Source organism: Myotis myotis, unplaced genomic scaffold, assembly GCF_014108235.1.
Source record: "Myotis myotis isolate mMyoMyo1 unplaced genomic scaffold, mMyoMyo1.p scaffold_m19_p_1, whole genome shotgun sequence".
NCBI lineage: Eukaryota > Metazoa > Chordata > Mammalia > Chiroptera > Vespertilionidae > Myotis > Myotis myotis.
The window spans coordinates 167779522-167796111 of NW_023416313.1; the positions used below are offsets into that span (position 1 = coordinate 167779522).

At 38.1% G+C, this 16590-nt stretch overlaps 1 protein-coding gene and 1 long non-coding RNA gene across 11 annotated transcripts in view; both read right to left on the bottom strand.

Annotated features, from left to right (window-relative positions):
* TRPM7 (transient receptor potential cation channel subfamily M member 7) overlaps positions 1-16590 on the bottom strand; it is a 121568-nt gene that overhangs the window by 87448 nt on the left and 17530 nt on the right. For all 10 annotated transcript variants that reach the window (XM_036301341.1, XM_036301331.1, XM_036301308.1 and 7 more), the window contains exons 2-5: positions 14657-14736; positions 12948-12986; positions 7234-7432; positions 4544-4757 (exon numbers count right to left, since the gene is read on the bottom strand). In XM_036301341.1, the coding sequence (XP_036157234.1) occupies positions 4544-4757; positions 7234-7432; positions 12948-12986; positions 14657-14736 (532 nt within the window). The remainder of the gene's footprint in view (positions 1-4543; positions 4758-7233; positions 7433-12947; positions 12987-14656; positions 14737-16590) is intronic.
* LOC118651790 lies at positions 49-3889 on the bottom strand. Its single transcript, XR_004966350.1, has 3 exons — positions 3525-3889; positions 3333-3406; positions 49-156 (listed from the first exon to the last, which is right to left on the bottom strand). It is a non-coding gene; the product is annotated as an uncharacterized LOC118651790 (long non-coding RNA).

Below are 16590 nucleotides of genomic sequence, written 5' to 3' on the forward strand. Positions count from 1 at the left end.
TGTCCTTACAGGAAAAAAGAGACACAAAAAGAGGCACCATGGACGCACATGCACAGAGGAAAGGCTACGAGAGGACACAATGAAAAGGTCACCATCTGAATGCCAAGAAGAAAGGCCTCGGAAGGAACAAAACCTGCTAACATCTTGATCTTGGACCTAGAGAAATATGAGAAAATAAATTTTTGTTCAAGCTACCCTAATCTTGTGGTATTTTGTTATGGCATTTGGCATTGTGGTATTTACAGTCTACTTTCAAAATATCATATAAGTGCTCTTTGCTCTTGTCAACTCTGCTTAAAACCATCCCTTCTCATTCAGAGAAAAAGTCACAAGTGATTAAAATGGATTAAAGGCCTACTATAAAGATCTTCCTATTGTCCCTGGTATTCACCATGCTACCCAATCCTCACCACCATCACACACCCACAACTTTCTGATCTTACCACCTAGTACTTCTTGCTCTTTCCACTCCAGCGATACTGAATGACCCCTTATTACTATTCTCCCAACACACTAGCTGTTTCTTCTTTAAATGCTGTACTCCACATTACTCTTATCTTACTCCTTCACTTCCTTCCATCTCTACTCAAATGTCACTTTATTAGTGAAGCCCTAGCCACCATCCCTATCATCTCTACAATATATTTCATGTGTCTGCATAGCACTTATAATCTTATTACACATTTGTATGAGTTCAACATAGGTTTTATTCTTTTTTTTTCCAATAACAGTTTACATCATATTATGTTGTACTAGTTTCAAGTGTACAGTATAGTGATTAAGCATACACTTTACAAAGTGCTCCACCTGATATTTCCAGTACCTATCTGGCACCACACACGTTACAGTATTAGTGACTGTATTTCCTATGCTGTGCTTTACATCCCCATGACTATTTTGTAACAACCAAACTGTACTTCTTACTCACTTCACCTTTATCACCCAGCCCCATAAACCCACCTCCCCTATGGCAACCATCACTCTATTCCCTGTATCTATGAATCTGTTTCTGTTTTGTTTCTTCATTTATATTGTTCTTTAGATTCCCACATATAAGTGAAATCATATGGTATTGTCTTTCTCTGACTGATCTATTTCACTTTACCCTCTAGAGTCCATACATGCTGTTGCAAATGGTAACATTTCATTTTTTATGGCCGAGTAATATTTCACTGTATAGATGTACCACATCTATGTTATCCACTAATCTACTGATAGGCACTTGGGTTGCTCCTATATCTTGGCTATTGAAAGTATCACTGCAATGAACATAGGAATACACATATTTTTTTGAATTAGGGTTTCTTCGGATATAAACCTAGAAATGGAATTTCTGGATCATAAGGCAGTTCCATTTTTAATTTTTTGAGGTAACTCCATACTATTTTCATAGTGGCTGTATCAATCTGCATTCCCATCAACAATGCATAATGGTTCCCTTTCTTCCACATCCTCACAACACTTGTTTGTTCATTTATTGATGACTAGGGGCCCTGTGCATGAAATTCGTGCACTGGGGGTGGGGGGGGGGGGCGCTCCTCAACCCACCCTGCCCCCTCTCACATACTGGGAGCCCTCAGCGGACGTCCTACTGACGGCTTAGGCCCGATCCCTGATCCCCTTGGGGAGTGGGCATAAGCCGAAGTCTGGCCTCCCTTTGTGGGAGGCGACTGGGCTGATCAGGGGAAGGCACCAGCCCCATCACCCCGCTGCTGCAGCCACTGCCAGTCACCACAGCCACCAAGGTGTTTGCAGCAACACGGACTCCAGTCCCTTCACTATGAAAAATAACAACTTTCTTTAGGCATTTTCAAGATGTGTCTTTCATAGGATATGACATTTCTTTCTCCATTATTTTTTTTATCCTCACCTGAGGATATGTTTCCATTGATTTTTAGAGAATGTGGAAGAGAAAGGGAAAGACAGAGAGAAACATCAAAGTGAGAGGAACACCTTGACTGGCTGCCTCCTGCATGAGCCCTGACCTGGGCCCTGGCCAGGGAGGAGCCTGCAACCTAGGTACATGCCCTTGGTCAGAATTGAACCCAGACCCTGCAGTCAGCAGGCAGAGGCTCTATCCACTGAGCCAAACTGGCTAGGGCAGGATATGACATTTCTTAGCCCTCCAGCAGGGGACCTCATTTTTTTCGCCAGGAGTGTGGTGGAAAAACCCTAAGTCACCTTCTTGGATTCTTATTACCCAAGTTTCTAAGAATATTACCAGTGGCATACAGGGAGCTTAGCCAATGAGCGGTCAGAAAAGGTGTTTCCTCTGTAGTTCACACCAACTGCCTTCTTGGCCACTGCCCAGGCCTAAAGCCTCGGGGCCTGGGCAGGGATCCCCGAGCTCTCTCCCAGTGGCCCCTGCCCAGGCCTACGGCCTCTGGCTGGGGCTTTAGGCCTGGGCAGGGAACCCCCAGCTCCTTCCGATCGCAGACTCCACCCCTGCCCAGGCCTAAGGCCTCTGCCTGAGGCGTTAGGCCTGCGTTAGGCCTGGGCAGGGGACCTCCAGCTCCCTCCGATCACCAGCTCCACCCCTGCTCCCACCGATCGCCAGCTCCGCCTCTGCCCAGGCCTAACGCCTCTGGCCAAGGTGTCAGGCCTGGGCAGGGGACCCCCAGCTCCCTCCGATTGTGGGCTCTGCCCCTCGGCTCTGATCACAGGCTCAGGCCCTGCCCAGGAGCCCCCTGGCTCAGGCCCTTCCTAAGTTGCTCAGGGCCCACACAGGGCCTACCTCAGAGTGACCTGGGTGCCCGATGATGTTCCCGGGACCCAGACCGCCTACATATGCAAATTAACACCATCTTTGTTGGGTTAATTTGCATACTCTCCTGATTGGCTGGTGAGTGTAGCGGAGGGATGGTCAATTTACATGTTTGTCTATTATTAGGTAAGATAGCCATTCTGATGGGTGTGAGGTGATATCTCATTGTGGCTTTAATTTGCATTTTTCTGATGATTAATAACCATCTTTTCATATGTCTATTAGCCATCTATATTTCCTCTTTGTGGAGAAATGTCTATTTAGGTCCTTTGCCTATTTTTAAATGAATTATTTGTTTTTTTAGTGTTGAGTTGTTCTGAGTTCTTTATAAATTTTGGATATTGCCCAACCGGCATAGATCAGTAGTTGAGCATCAACCTATGAACCAGGTGGTCACGGTTCGATTCCCGACCTGAATTGCAGGCTCGATCCCCAGTGGGGGGTGTGCAGGAGGCAACTCAATGATTTTCTCTAATCATTGATGTTTCTATCTCTCTCCCTCTCCCCTCTCTGAAATCAATAAAAATATATTTAAATTTAAATAAACAAATACATTTTGGATATTAACCTCTTATCGGCTGTATCAGTGGTGAGTAGCTTTTCCTATTCAGTGGTTTGTCTTTTCATTTTGTTGATGGGTTCCTTTGTCAAACAAAAACCTTTTAGTTTGATATAATCCCTTTTTTTTGTTTCCCTTGCATGAGAAAAAATATTACTCAGTGAAACTAAGATATTATACATTTAGTTATCTGTTTGTTACCTGCATCTCCCCCACCAGAATGTAATCTGCATGAAGGCAAATATTTTGTTTTGTGGAGTGACATATTTTCAGTAGCCAGAAGAATACTTAATACACAATAAGGCTCTAAAAACAGTTGTTGATAATGAATTAGATATTTGCAAACTAATTTAAGTAATAATTGCTTTACTTTGGACATTAAAACTAATTGGTCTTTCTAAAATCTAACCTGCAGATGTGATAGGGAAGACTTAGAAAGATTATAGTATATTAAAAATTAATTTTGAAAGCTACTTCTTACTACTGGCTAGGCAATGGACATTCCATTCTTGTACCAATTTACCAGTAGCCAGAAAGTGACAGGAATAATAATAATACTTTTCTCTTGCCCTAACCGGTTTGGCTTAGTGGATAGAGCGTCGGCCTGCGGACTAAAGGGTCCCAGGTTCAATTCCGGTCAAGGGCATGTACCTTGGTTGCGGGCACAACCCCGGTGGGGAGTGTGCAGGAGGCAGCTGATTGCTGTGTCTCTCTCATCGATATTTCTAACCCTCTATCCCTCTCCCTTCCTCTTTGTAAAAAATCAATAAAATATATTTAAAAAACAATAATAATACTTTCCTCTATAGTAGGGGTTACTAACCTTTTTTTGTAAAGGGCCAAACAGTAAATGTTTTAGGCTTTGCAAAATATAGCTTTTGTTTTCTGCTAAACTAGAACAAAAGTAGCCATAAATAACACAAAACCAAATGAATGCAGCTATGTTCCAATAAACCTTTATTTACAATAACAAGGAGTGGACTGGATTTGGTACATAGGTCATAGTTTGCCAACCCGTTCTAAAACATATTATTTTTTAAAAAGACTAAATGAAAACCTAAAACTTTTACAGTTACCATTTATATCTAGAAACTGTAGATTATTTAACAGAAAAACTGAATATATTTATATTCAATGTTGACTATTGTTTCAAATATCTAATTGATATTCTGAAAAAATTATAAACAGACTAAATAAAATTAGTATAATTATCACAGTACCTGTGTTTACTCCTCCAGTTAAAATCCAGGCTCCAGTTGTAACTGCAGCTTTAATAAGACCTTTTCCAAGCAACTGCTTGATTCGTGGGTGAAGCTCAAATTTCTGCATGCCCCCATGTACAGAGATAACAAGTTTGGGTAATTCCATTTGCCATTCTTTAAGCAGAAGTTGCAGAATGACTTCAGTTTTGGTGTCATATGATAGTCTAACATACTAAAAAAGACAAAATAATTGACTTTTTTAAAAAGACAAAATAATTGACTATGTTCATAGGTTTCATAATACAACATTACACAACTTGAGAAAACTTTTATTTTAATTAATTATAAAGTAGATTTCATAGGCTACTTTTAATATATTTACACTTTGAATAAGCAAGAGCAAATGATTTTAAAGTTGGAAAGCCATTTTGTACGAGCTATAGAAGTAGTGGCATTCTAATGTTTAAAATTTAAGATTAAGATATAACTGTGTTACACTTCCTGCTTATATAAATTCATTTACTGTTCATCCAATTTACAAATTTATCCAGTTTTTATTAGCTTGTTTAACTATGAGTATGCAGTGAATGAGAGGTATTAAGGCTAACTACAATGATGGAAAAAAGAAAAAGAAAGAGCCCTAACCGGTTTGGCTCAGTGGATAGCGTCAGCCTGCGGACTCAAGGGTCCCAGGTTCGATTCTGGTCAGGGGCGTGTGCCTTGGTTGCGGGCACATCCCAGTGGGCGGTGTGCAGGAGGCAGCTGATAGATGTTTCTCTCTCATCGATGTTTCTAACTCTCTCTCCCTTCCTCTCTGTAAAAAATCAATAAAATATATTTTAAAAAAAAAGAAAAAGAAAGAATGATGAAAATAGAGGCTTCTACAACTCTTGCTATTAAAAAAAGCAAATACTACATTATCTATTTGAAAGTTTTGTCAATGATCAAGTCCATTTATAGAAGGACTGTGGCTATGCAGTAAAGTAACAAAAATATTTTTAATATAAATGATGGTTTCCCTTGATGGAAGTAATTATAGATTTGATCCACAAATTACCGAAAATAATAAATTTTACTCAATATTCTAAAGTGTTCAGGTGGATTTACCAGTTTAATTTTTTTTAAATCATTCTATAGAAAATAAACCATCATTTCCTCTGATTTAGATTTTAAAAATTATATTTCTGTTAGTGACATCACAAAATTTACTTGCTATGACCACTATACTTCATTCTCTTTGTCTAATGCACCTATATGATTCACCTCATAAGAAATCTGAAACATTCAGATGTTGGAATAAAAAACACTTTTAAACATCTCTAAGAAAGGTTCTTTACAAAACAATATATTGCCCATTCCATTACAAATATCAAACACCAATGAAAAAATATGCTAAAGTATCAGAATTCTTCAACACTGATTAAGATTCCAGAGTCCCTTAAGAATGATTTGAAAAATACTTGTTCTATACTAAGTATTTCTGCATTAGTTTAATTTAACTCATTATTATAATTAATACAGTACACACAGTAGTATTTGGAAAAGAGTCTAAAGCTAATTTTTTTTTTAAAGATTATGTTAAGAATAAATGAGGAATTCTACTTCTGGCAATGAACTAGATTGCTCTGGACCATCTCTGCCCCTGGAAACTAGAAAAACTAAAACTAGGTAAGTAACATCTGTTTTGAGGCATCAGAGGGCTATCAACGCGATGAAAACTTGTGGGTTAAGGATCCATGAGAATGGGAAAACTTTTAGAGATGGGAGACCAATTGGCACTATTTTCCCGTCAAGAGAAGGAGGCAGGAAGAACAATGTAAAGAGTAAAATGTTGGTAAATCTAAATGAAAAACAATTATGTTTTGGGGTTTAAAATACACAAAGAAATAAAATTCATGCCATCAAAAAGCACGTAAGCCATAAGGAAAGTAAATGCACTTACAAATGTTCCAAAGGATCTTGCATTGTCAGAAAGTAGTATAGTACTAATTTATAATAGTAACAAGTTAAGAATGTATTCATAGTGTTTATAAAAATACTGTAAGCCCAGCTGGCGTGGCTCAGTGGTTAAACGTCAACCTATCAACCAAGGAGGTCATGGTTTAATTCCCCAGTTGGGGCACATGCCCAGGTTGCGGACTCCATCCCCAGTGGGGGATGTGCAGGAAGTAGCCGATCAGTGATTCTCATCATTGATGTTTCTATCTCTCTCCTTTTCTCCCTTCCTCTATGAAATCAATTAAAAATATATTTTTTTAAAAAGAGAATAGAGAAATAGAAAAAAATGTATAAATAACATGCTAATAAGGAAGGAGGAAAAGAATAAAAAAATATTTAATCCAAAGACACAAGGAAACAAAGAAAAAGTGAGACAGTAGACAATACTTTTTAAATTTTTGAAAAGAAACCCATAAAGAAAGGTTAACAGTAAAATAAAAGAAAAAATTAGCTATGCTGATTACTGAAAAAAGCAGGCTTAGTCAACAAAACTGACAAAAAATAAAAGACATTTTATAATGATAAAAAGTTCAAGTCACCAAGGTATAACAATTATATATTTTACTCACTTCTACAAAGAACTTAAAAATATGTAAAAGAATTACTCGGACTGATTTCCTGACATAGCATTATATAAACTGTCAGATAACAAGAGTATATCATTTAAATAACAACGTAAATGAAGTAAAGAAACCAAATATGTGACATACTTTAGCTCTGTAGGAATGAGAACCCCCTTGAAAATTAATGACTCCATAAGCATCCGTTGGGCTCTGTTCCGTATGCTTTTCCACAGACCATTCTTCTAATGCCTGATTAAAATGGTCATCCAATTTCACATCTGAGTATTTCATGGCAAGACTTGCAGTAAAACAAGCATGTTGCTTGACCAAGCGACCACAAAAACACCTAAAAAAAACAATGAAATTAAAGACTTTAAAAAAAATTAGGCAATGAAAAACTGAATTAAGATGAATGAATTAAAGAGCAATACAAAAATAACTTGAGCTTTTGACTTTAATATAGCTAATACCAGTATCTTCACTATAGCACTGAAATAGTACAAATACATTAGTATATAATGATATATTCATCTAAATTCAGTGTGAGCTTCTACAAAATATAGTATAGTTATATAATAGGAATAGTATTCAAACACAGAAAGAAATGAACCACTAATAGACACAATAATATGATGTATCTCAAAATCATCATGCTGAATGAAAAAAGCTGGATGCCACCAAAGAGTGCATATTTATATGATACCATGTATAGAGAATTCAAGAAAATACAAATTAATTTATATACCCAAGGATATGTTAAGAACTGCTACACAGCAGGCTATATAATTTCTGAAGTTCACAAAACACAGGCAATAGTTTGTGTTTCTATCAGAAAGAATCAAGAGATCTCATAATACGGGAGGTCTATAATACAATAGGGTCCTCAGGAGAGTAATGCCTATTAGAAAGGCTAACTAAGACCAAGACCACATATGCCCTGTCAGAGTTTAAGAGCAAGACTTCAAGGACCAAACTGATCCAAAGTTACTTAACTGCATGCTAAAATAAGTCCAAATCTAGTGGAATACAACAAAATCCAACACCCAAAACATAAAATTCACAGTGTGCAGCAACCATCAGAAAATACAAGGCAATCAAAAAAGCAGGAAAAAATAAGTGAAAAAATATCACTAATGAAGACCCAGAAATTGTACAGAGGTAATGAAATTAGCAGAAAAGGACACTAAAACAGCTATTATAAATAAGTTCAAACTATTAAGAATATGTTTGAAAAAATTAGAGGAAAACATTAACAGGATGAGGGAGGAACTAGAAAAGTTTTCTTTTTAAAACTAGAGATCTCGTGCACGAATTCATGCACCAGTGGGGTCTCTCGGCCTAGCCTGTGGAATCAGATTGAAACCAGCTCTCCAACTTCCCCCAAGGGGTCCCGGATTGCAAGAGGGCACAGGCCAGGCTGAGAGACCCCACCGGTGCACAATCGAGGCCGGGGAGGAACACAGGAGGTTGGCCAGCTGGGGAAGGACCACGGGAGGGCAATAGAGCATTTCTAGCCCGTCTCGCTCAGTCCCAATTGGCCAGACGCCAGCAGCAAGCTAACCTATCGGTCGGAGCATCTGCCCCCTGGAGGTCAGTGCACATCATAGTGACCGGTCATCTATCTGCCCCCTGGTGGTCAGTGCATGTCATAGCGAGTGGTTGAGCAGCCTTAGCATGTCATTAGCATGTTATGCTTTGATTGGTTGAATGAACAACCAGATGATCAGACACTTAGCATATTAGGCTTTTATTATATAGGATTAGAGGCCCGGTGCACAAAAATTTGTGCACTCTGGGGGGGGGGGGGGTCCCCCTTCAGTCCGGCCTGTGCCCTCTCACAGTCTGGGACCCATCAGGGGATGACCATCTGCTGGCTGAGGCCTGCTCCCCAGGGGAATTGGGCCTAAGCTGGCAATCAGACACCCCTCTGGCAGCCTGGCAGCCATCGGGGGATGTCCACTTGCCAGCGGGGAGCAGACCTAACCTGCAGTCGGACATCCTTAGCGCTGCTGAGGAGGCTGGAGAGGCTCCCACCACCACCTGGCAGCCATCAGCCTGGCTTGTGGCTGAGCAGAGCTCCTCCATGTGGGAGCTCACTGACCACCAGAGGGCAGCTCCTGCATTGAGGGTAGAGTCTACCCCTGGTGGTCAGTGTGTGTCATAGTGACCAGTCATTCCCAGTCTTTCTGCTGTTAGGGTTAATTTGCATATTACCCTTTTACTATATAGGATAGAGGCCTAGTGCATGGGTGGGGGTCAGCTGGTTTGCCCTGAAGGGTGTCCCGGATCAGGATGGGAGTCCCACCTGGGTGCCTGGCCAGCCTGGGTGAGGGGCTGATGGCTGTTTTCAGGCTGCCCGCACCCCCTTTAGGGTGGGGGTCCCCACTGGGATCCCTGGCCAGCCTGGATGAGGGGCTGATGGCTGTTTTCAGGCTGCCCGCATCCCGTTCAGGGTGGGGGTCCCCACTGGGGTGCCTGGCCAGCCTGGATGAGGGGCTGAGGGCTGCACGAGGGAGGCGTGAGGGTGGGCGGAGAAGGGTCCCTCAGCCCAGCCTGCATCCTCTCCTATCTGGGACCCCTCAGGGGATGTCCAACTGCCGATTTAGGTCTGATCGACATCCCTCTTGCAATCCAGGACCACTGGCTCCTAACCGCTCACCTGCCTGCCTGCCTGATCACCCCTAACCACTCTGCCTGCCTGCCTGATCGGCCCTAACTGTTCCAATGCTGGCCTGATCGGCCCTAACAGCTCCCCTGCCGGTCTGATGGCACTAACCACCTCTGCCTGCCTATCTGATCACCCCTAACTGCTCTCCCCTACCAGCCTGTTCGCCCTAACTGCTCTCCTCTGCTGGCCTGATCGCCCCCTAACTGCTCCCCTGCCGGCCTGATAGCCCCTAACTTCCTCTGCCTCGGTCCCCGCCACCATGGCTTTGTCTGGAAGACATCTGATCTATCCGGTCTAATTAGCATATTACCCTTTTATTAGTATAGATACCCCAACTAGGATAGCTAAAAAATATCTGAAATGAAAATGTCCTAGGGTTGGATTTATAACATATTAGACACTACAAAAAACAACAGTAAACTTGAAGACAGCAATCGAATCTATCCAAAATGAAACACTGAGAGAAAATACTGGGGGAACAAAAGGAGTAGTATTAGTGACCTGTGGAATAATTTACAAGCCAGAACTTACTGTTACATCTTTAAAATACTAAAAGGAAAAAAACTCTATCAAATTAGAATCCTAAGAATAAATTTAACCAAGGAGATAAAAGACCTGTACTCAGAAAATAAGACAATGAGGAAAGAAATCAAAGAAGATACTAATAAATGGAAGCATATAGCATAAACATGGATAAGAAGAACCAATATCATTAAAATGTCCACACAACCCAAAGCAATCTATAGATTCAATGCAATTTCTATTAAATTACCAATAACATGTTTCACAGAAGTAGAACAAATAATCCAAAAATTTATAAGGAACCATAAAAGACCCTGAATAGTCACAGCAATCTTGAGGGGAAAAACAAAGTTGGAGTTATCAGGCCACCTGATATCAAACTATACTATAAATCTATAGTATTCAAAACAGCATGACACTGGCATAAAAAAACATACATTAATGGGACAGCAAAGGAAGCCCAGAAATAAACCCACACCTATTTGGTCAATTAATATTTGACAAAGAAGGAAAGAACATACAATGGGGTAAAGACAGTCCATACAATAAATGGTGTTGGCTAGGGAGTTTAAATGCCATCCTTCTGGGAAATGGGTATTTATGGTAGGTGAACTTTTTGCTTAAAATTCTGAAATTATATAATCAACACCAAATTAGCAGAAAAAATAAATTAGTTATTAGTATTAAACACTAAAATCAATATGCCACCATCTATATTAACTCTGTATCTTTATATTGATGATAATATATACAAAAATTCCCAGGTTTAACATTTTCAAAGGAAACATCTGTATGTACTTTCTTTCTCAAAAAATTTGATAGTTTTTTCATATTGATTATTGTGTACACACAATGAAAGGTATTTACTACACATCTGATATTCTATTATTTACACAAGTAGTTATGTTATAGCAAATAAATAAAGATCAGAATGTAACAAAAATATAAAAATTACCCTTTACAAGTGACTTAATGCAACAATGGCTTATTAAATAATATTGTGATATTGTTAAACTATTACTGCCTAAAATAATAAATAAGTGGTGTTAGGAAAATTGGAAAGATACATGCAAATAATGAAGTGGAAATTCTAGAACTAAAAAATATAATGTATGAAAATTTTTTTAAAAAAATATTCCATGAAATAAAAAGTTCAATGGATGGGCAAAACAACATTTTGAAAGTTGGGAATATGAGATTTAGTGAACCTAAAGAAAGATCAATATAAATTTAATAAATGTAAAAAAGTTTTGATTTTAAAAAATGGCACCAGTGATCTGTGGAAAACATCAAGCAATCTAACATGGGTATAACTATAGTCCCAAAATGAAGAGAAAACAGAATGAGACAGAAAAATATTTTAAGAAACAATGGCTGAAAACTTCCCAATTTGGTGGAAAATATGAACTTTCAAATATTTACACAAGCAAAGTAAGTACAAAGAACCACTCTCAGGCACACTGCAGAGCTGGCTCTGAAAACCAAAAGTACAGAAGAAAAAAACACACAACACTTTAAAGTAGCTGAAGGAAAAAAAAGACCCATTACATACAGAAGAACAGCTATATTAATAATAGCTAACTTTTCACCACTAACAAGAGCCAGAATATAGTATAATACCTTTAAAGTGCCAGAATGACAGAACTGTCCACTCAGAATTCAGTATCTAGTGAAAATATCCTTTAAGTCTGAGAGTAAAATTAACATTTTCTGATAAACCAAGCCGAAAAAATTCATCTCCAATATATCTACATTAAACCAAAGGCTAAAGGAAATTCTTTAGCTTGAATGGAAAAACACTAGATATAATTTCCAATCTAGAGGAACAAATGAATAAGACCAGAGATGGTAAATCTCAGTATATCTAAAATGAACTCATTCTATGCACATTTGTTCCTAACCTACCAACCAGAGACCTATTTGTCATCCTCTTATGTTCTTTCATCAGATCTTAATGAGCATACTATTTACTTAGTTGCCTAAATAAGAAATTTAAGGACCATCTCAAATCCTCCTTTCTCCACCCATCCACTAAATCATATTGAGTTTATCTCATTTATCCTTTCAAATATGTCTTTCTCTTCATCATCATAGCTACTATCTTAATTCAGCCTCTATTTTGGAATTGCCAGAATTACTCCAAAGCTTTCCAAACTATTTTTTTCTCCCAACTCAATCTCCACTGCATTGAAAGAAAAAAAGAAATGAAAAAGAAAGAAAAAAAGAGAAAAAGAAGCCTGTTACTTCCCTATACAATATCCTTTTAACATGAAATCAAAACCATGTGGCATATACACAAAGAGCTTAAATGATTTGGTCCCTACGCATTTTTCCAGACTCAGATCTCTCCAACATCCATCTTACATTCTCAAGTTTTGTGACAGAACCATAATCTCTTCCACTGTCAAGTATTCCCATATCCTGTTCTCTCTGCCTAAAATCACTTCCCATCCATCTTTACACAACTAATTCACAATTAACTTTAGAACTCTGCTCAGGTAGCTTCACTTGAGTTTCAAGCAACCTTACCTGATCTTTCACCTCCCAGGTCTCAGTAAAGTAACTCTCAAATATATAGCCTATTAGTTGTATCCCACTGTTTTCTGATGTTTCTAATAGATTAGTTTTATTTTTTAAAATGTGTGCAATAGAGTTATGTTATTAAACTTACCTGACAAGTTGCTGACAAATTTGACATCCTGGAAGGCATCTATAAACAAGGTAAATTTATTACTTAAAGGGGAAAAGTTTTTATAGTTTAAACAAACCTATATAAAATCTATATAGAAGTATAAAACAAAGAAAAATTATATGGTTTATTTTTCAGTTGATATCATAGGTCATTTTTATACTTTATTTACACATTCAAGTAACTACTTTTTTAAGCTCACATGGTTTTCATATTTTTAAATACAAGTAGGTATAACATAAAATCCAGAAACTATAGGAGAAAAAACTGATAGATTTAATTATGTAAAAATACAACATTTCTACATGACAAAAATGTGCCACTAATAGTCTGAAAACAAATTGAGAAAAATATTTGCAGACCAAAAGGTTAGTTTCCCTAATACATAGAGCTTCATCAAATCAATATAAAAAAAGGAAAATATATGAACATATAATTCACACTAAAAACATACATATGAAAAGACATTTGATTAGAAAAAAATATTTTTAAAAACCTTTTAGATAATATTTTCATGAGAATACAGAATATAGTAGTAATATCTCCTGGGGGGTGTATACTAGTAAACTGATATAATCTCTACGAAGGGCAAGTTGCCAGTACTCATCAAAATAAAAAATGTAGACTTGTTCTCAAAATCTAATTCCAGTACTAAAAGTATACGCTAAAAAATATCTGTAACACATGTAAAATGATTAATGGACAAGGTTTATTTATCACAGCTTTTTTTGCCTAACAGCAAAAAGAAAAACAGAGCAGCTAAAATGTCCATCAATTCAGGACTACTAAAACAAATTATGATACAGACATATAATTTAAAAGGATGGAACAAATTAGAACAAAGTGGTTATCATCAAGATAAACACAATGAACTAAACAGTATGTATTTAAAGTAGAGAGGGAGAAGTAGAGAAATATCTACGTGGACATGCAAATACAGTATTTCTGGAAGGTATTCCAAGAAATAGGCAATAATGGTTTCCTTAAAGAAGGGGAACTTAAAGGAGGCTTTCACTTACTAGTGTAACTTTTGGTACTTTTGTAAATCCATTTGTTAACCTATTCATATAAAATTAATTTTAAGCCCAACCAGCATGGCTCAGTGATTGAGCATCGACCTATGAACCAGGAGGTCGCAGTTCAATTACTGGTCAGGGCATATGCTCAGGTTGAGGGCTCCTTCCCCAGTGTAGAGTGTGCAGGAGGCAAGGCAACCGGTCAACGATTCTCTCTCATCTTGATGTTTCTCTCTCTCCCTCTCCCTTCCTCTCTGAAATCAACAAAAATACATATTTAAAAATTTAATTTTAAAATCAATTAGTGTAAAAAGAAATGACCAGTTGTGTTTAAATTATGTCTTCTGTGAATTGCTACAGCCCAGGATACTTACTTAATAACAGCTTGAGATTCCTTTAACATCTAATGAGTACTTTTATTATGAAAATGAAAATGATATTAACAATATTATAGGAAATAAATTAAGGATAATACAATCTATTTTTTAAATAAAGCAGTATCATAATTTTCTCTCAATGAAAGAATAATAGTGTTTTATTTTAGAACTGGCATACTGAACTATGGATATCTAAACCCCATCTCTATGAATTGTTATGGCTTTTAATATGTAAATTAGCAATACAATTTACATCTAAATTCCTAGAAGAGTCCAGAAGAAACAAAGGTGTTCTTACCTGTGAGGGTCTTTGGAACTTGGTATAATATATACACATTCCCTCTTGGTCAAAGTGCTTTCTATCCAGGATTTCTGGGACTAAAACAAAAAGTTTTAAAAGATGGTTTATAAATTAACCCAATAATATTATAAGGAAAGAATGTAATTACAAATACATGAAAAGAAATAATTCCATACTATTTGTTTTTCAGTTTGCTAAATATTTATTACAAACTACATACTTCCTGATGACAGCACATCTAAATTAGAATCAAGTCCAGTGTGATTTACATTACTAAAAGAATCCATAATACCATAAGCCACACTTGGCACCAGCATCTTAGAAAAACAGATGGGGGGGGGGGGTCACAGGTTGCTAACAAAGAAGTCCTGGGATCAACCATGCAGCAGAGAGCTCAAGTACAAGGTGACAAGATACACACTGAGAAGATACAGGATCTGCCTTACCTCATGCCCTTCAAAAGCCAATATTCCTCAATACAACCTCATAGACATAGCTTCCAAGGCCCCCACAAGGGATATGCCCAATTACAGGAGCCACCACATACACAGGAAAACTCAAAGCTATGACTTCCCTATTACTAGATATTTAGTTTCACAACCCACATATAATTTACCCACGTCATAAAAAGTGTTGCCTAAAAACATAGTTGAGTACTGCCAGGTGGCTCAGCTGGTTGGAGCATCATCCCATACACCAAAAGATTGTGGGTTCAATTTCCAGTCAGGGAACATATCTAGGTTGTGAGTTCAATCCCCAACTGGAGCACATACTGGAGGCAACTGATCGGTATTTCTCCCTCACAGCGATCTCTCTCTCTCCTCTCCTTTCCTTTCTCTCTAAAATCAATATAAACATATCTCAGGTAAAGATTAAGAAACACAGCTGAGCCCTAGCTGCTTTGGCTCAGTGGATAGAGCGTCGGCCTGCGGACCAAGGGGTCCTGGGTTGGATTCCGGTCAAGGGCACATGCTCAGGGTTGTGAGCTCGATCCCCGGTGGGCGGCGTGCAGGAGGCAGCCAATCAATGATTCTCTCTCATCATTGATATTTCTCTCTCTCTTTCCCTCTCTGAAATCAATAGAAATACATTTAAAAAATTAAAAAATAATAAAAAAAGAAACATAGCTGAGCCCTGGATGGGTGTTGGTTGGAGCATTGTGTGGACACACCAAGGTTTCAGGTTCCATCGCCAGTCAGGGCACATACAAGAAGCAACCAATGGATGCATAAGTAGGTGGAACAAATCAATGTTTCTTGCTCTCACTGTCTCTCTCTCCCCCCTCCATTCCTCCTTCTCTCCCTCTGTCTCCAAAATCAATAAATAAAAATGTTTAAAAAAGATAGTTAGCATTGTATCTCTTGTAAACCTTTGTCCAAAGTGCATATAACAAGAGATAACTTTAATTAGCAGATACAGCGTATTTGCCAGGCACTGTTCTAAATATTTTACATGCACCAACTTATTCTATATTCACAATAATCTTATAAGTTGGGTACAATTAGTATTCCCACATTACAGATGCAAAGACTTAGTAGTTAGATGTGTAAGTTAGGGAATTGCCCAAAGTCACAAAGCTAATAGTTTGCCCTGGCTCCAAAGCCTTTACTGACATTTTAAGAGAAATTTAGATATGCATTTCAAAATCACTTCATAAGCTTTAAATAAGCCACCTTTCTTACATTTTTTATAAAATCTATAAGTAGAAATAGATTAATGATTTCCAAAAGAGAAATTTTTATGTGATCATTCTGTATAAAAATGTTCTGAATTTGGCCCTGACTGGCTTGGCTCAGTAGACAGAGCGTCGGCCTGCGGACTGAGCGGTCCCGGGTTTGATTCCGGTCAAGGGCATGTACCTTGGTTGCAGGCACATCCCCAGTAGGGAGTGTGCAGGAGGCAACTGGTCGATGCTTCTCTCTCATCGATGT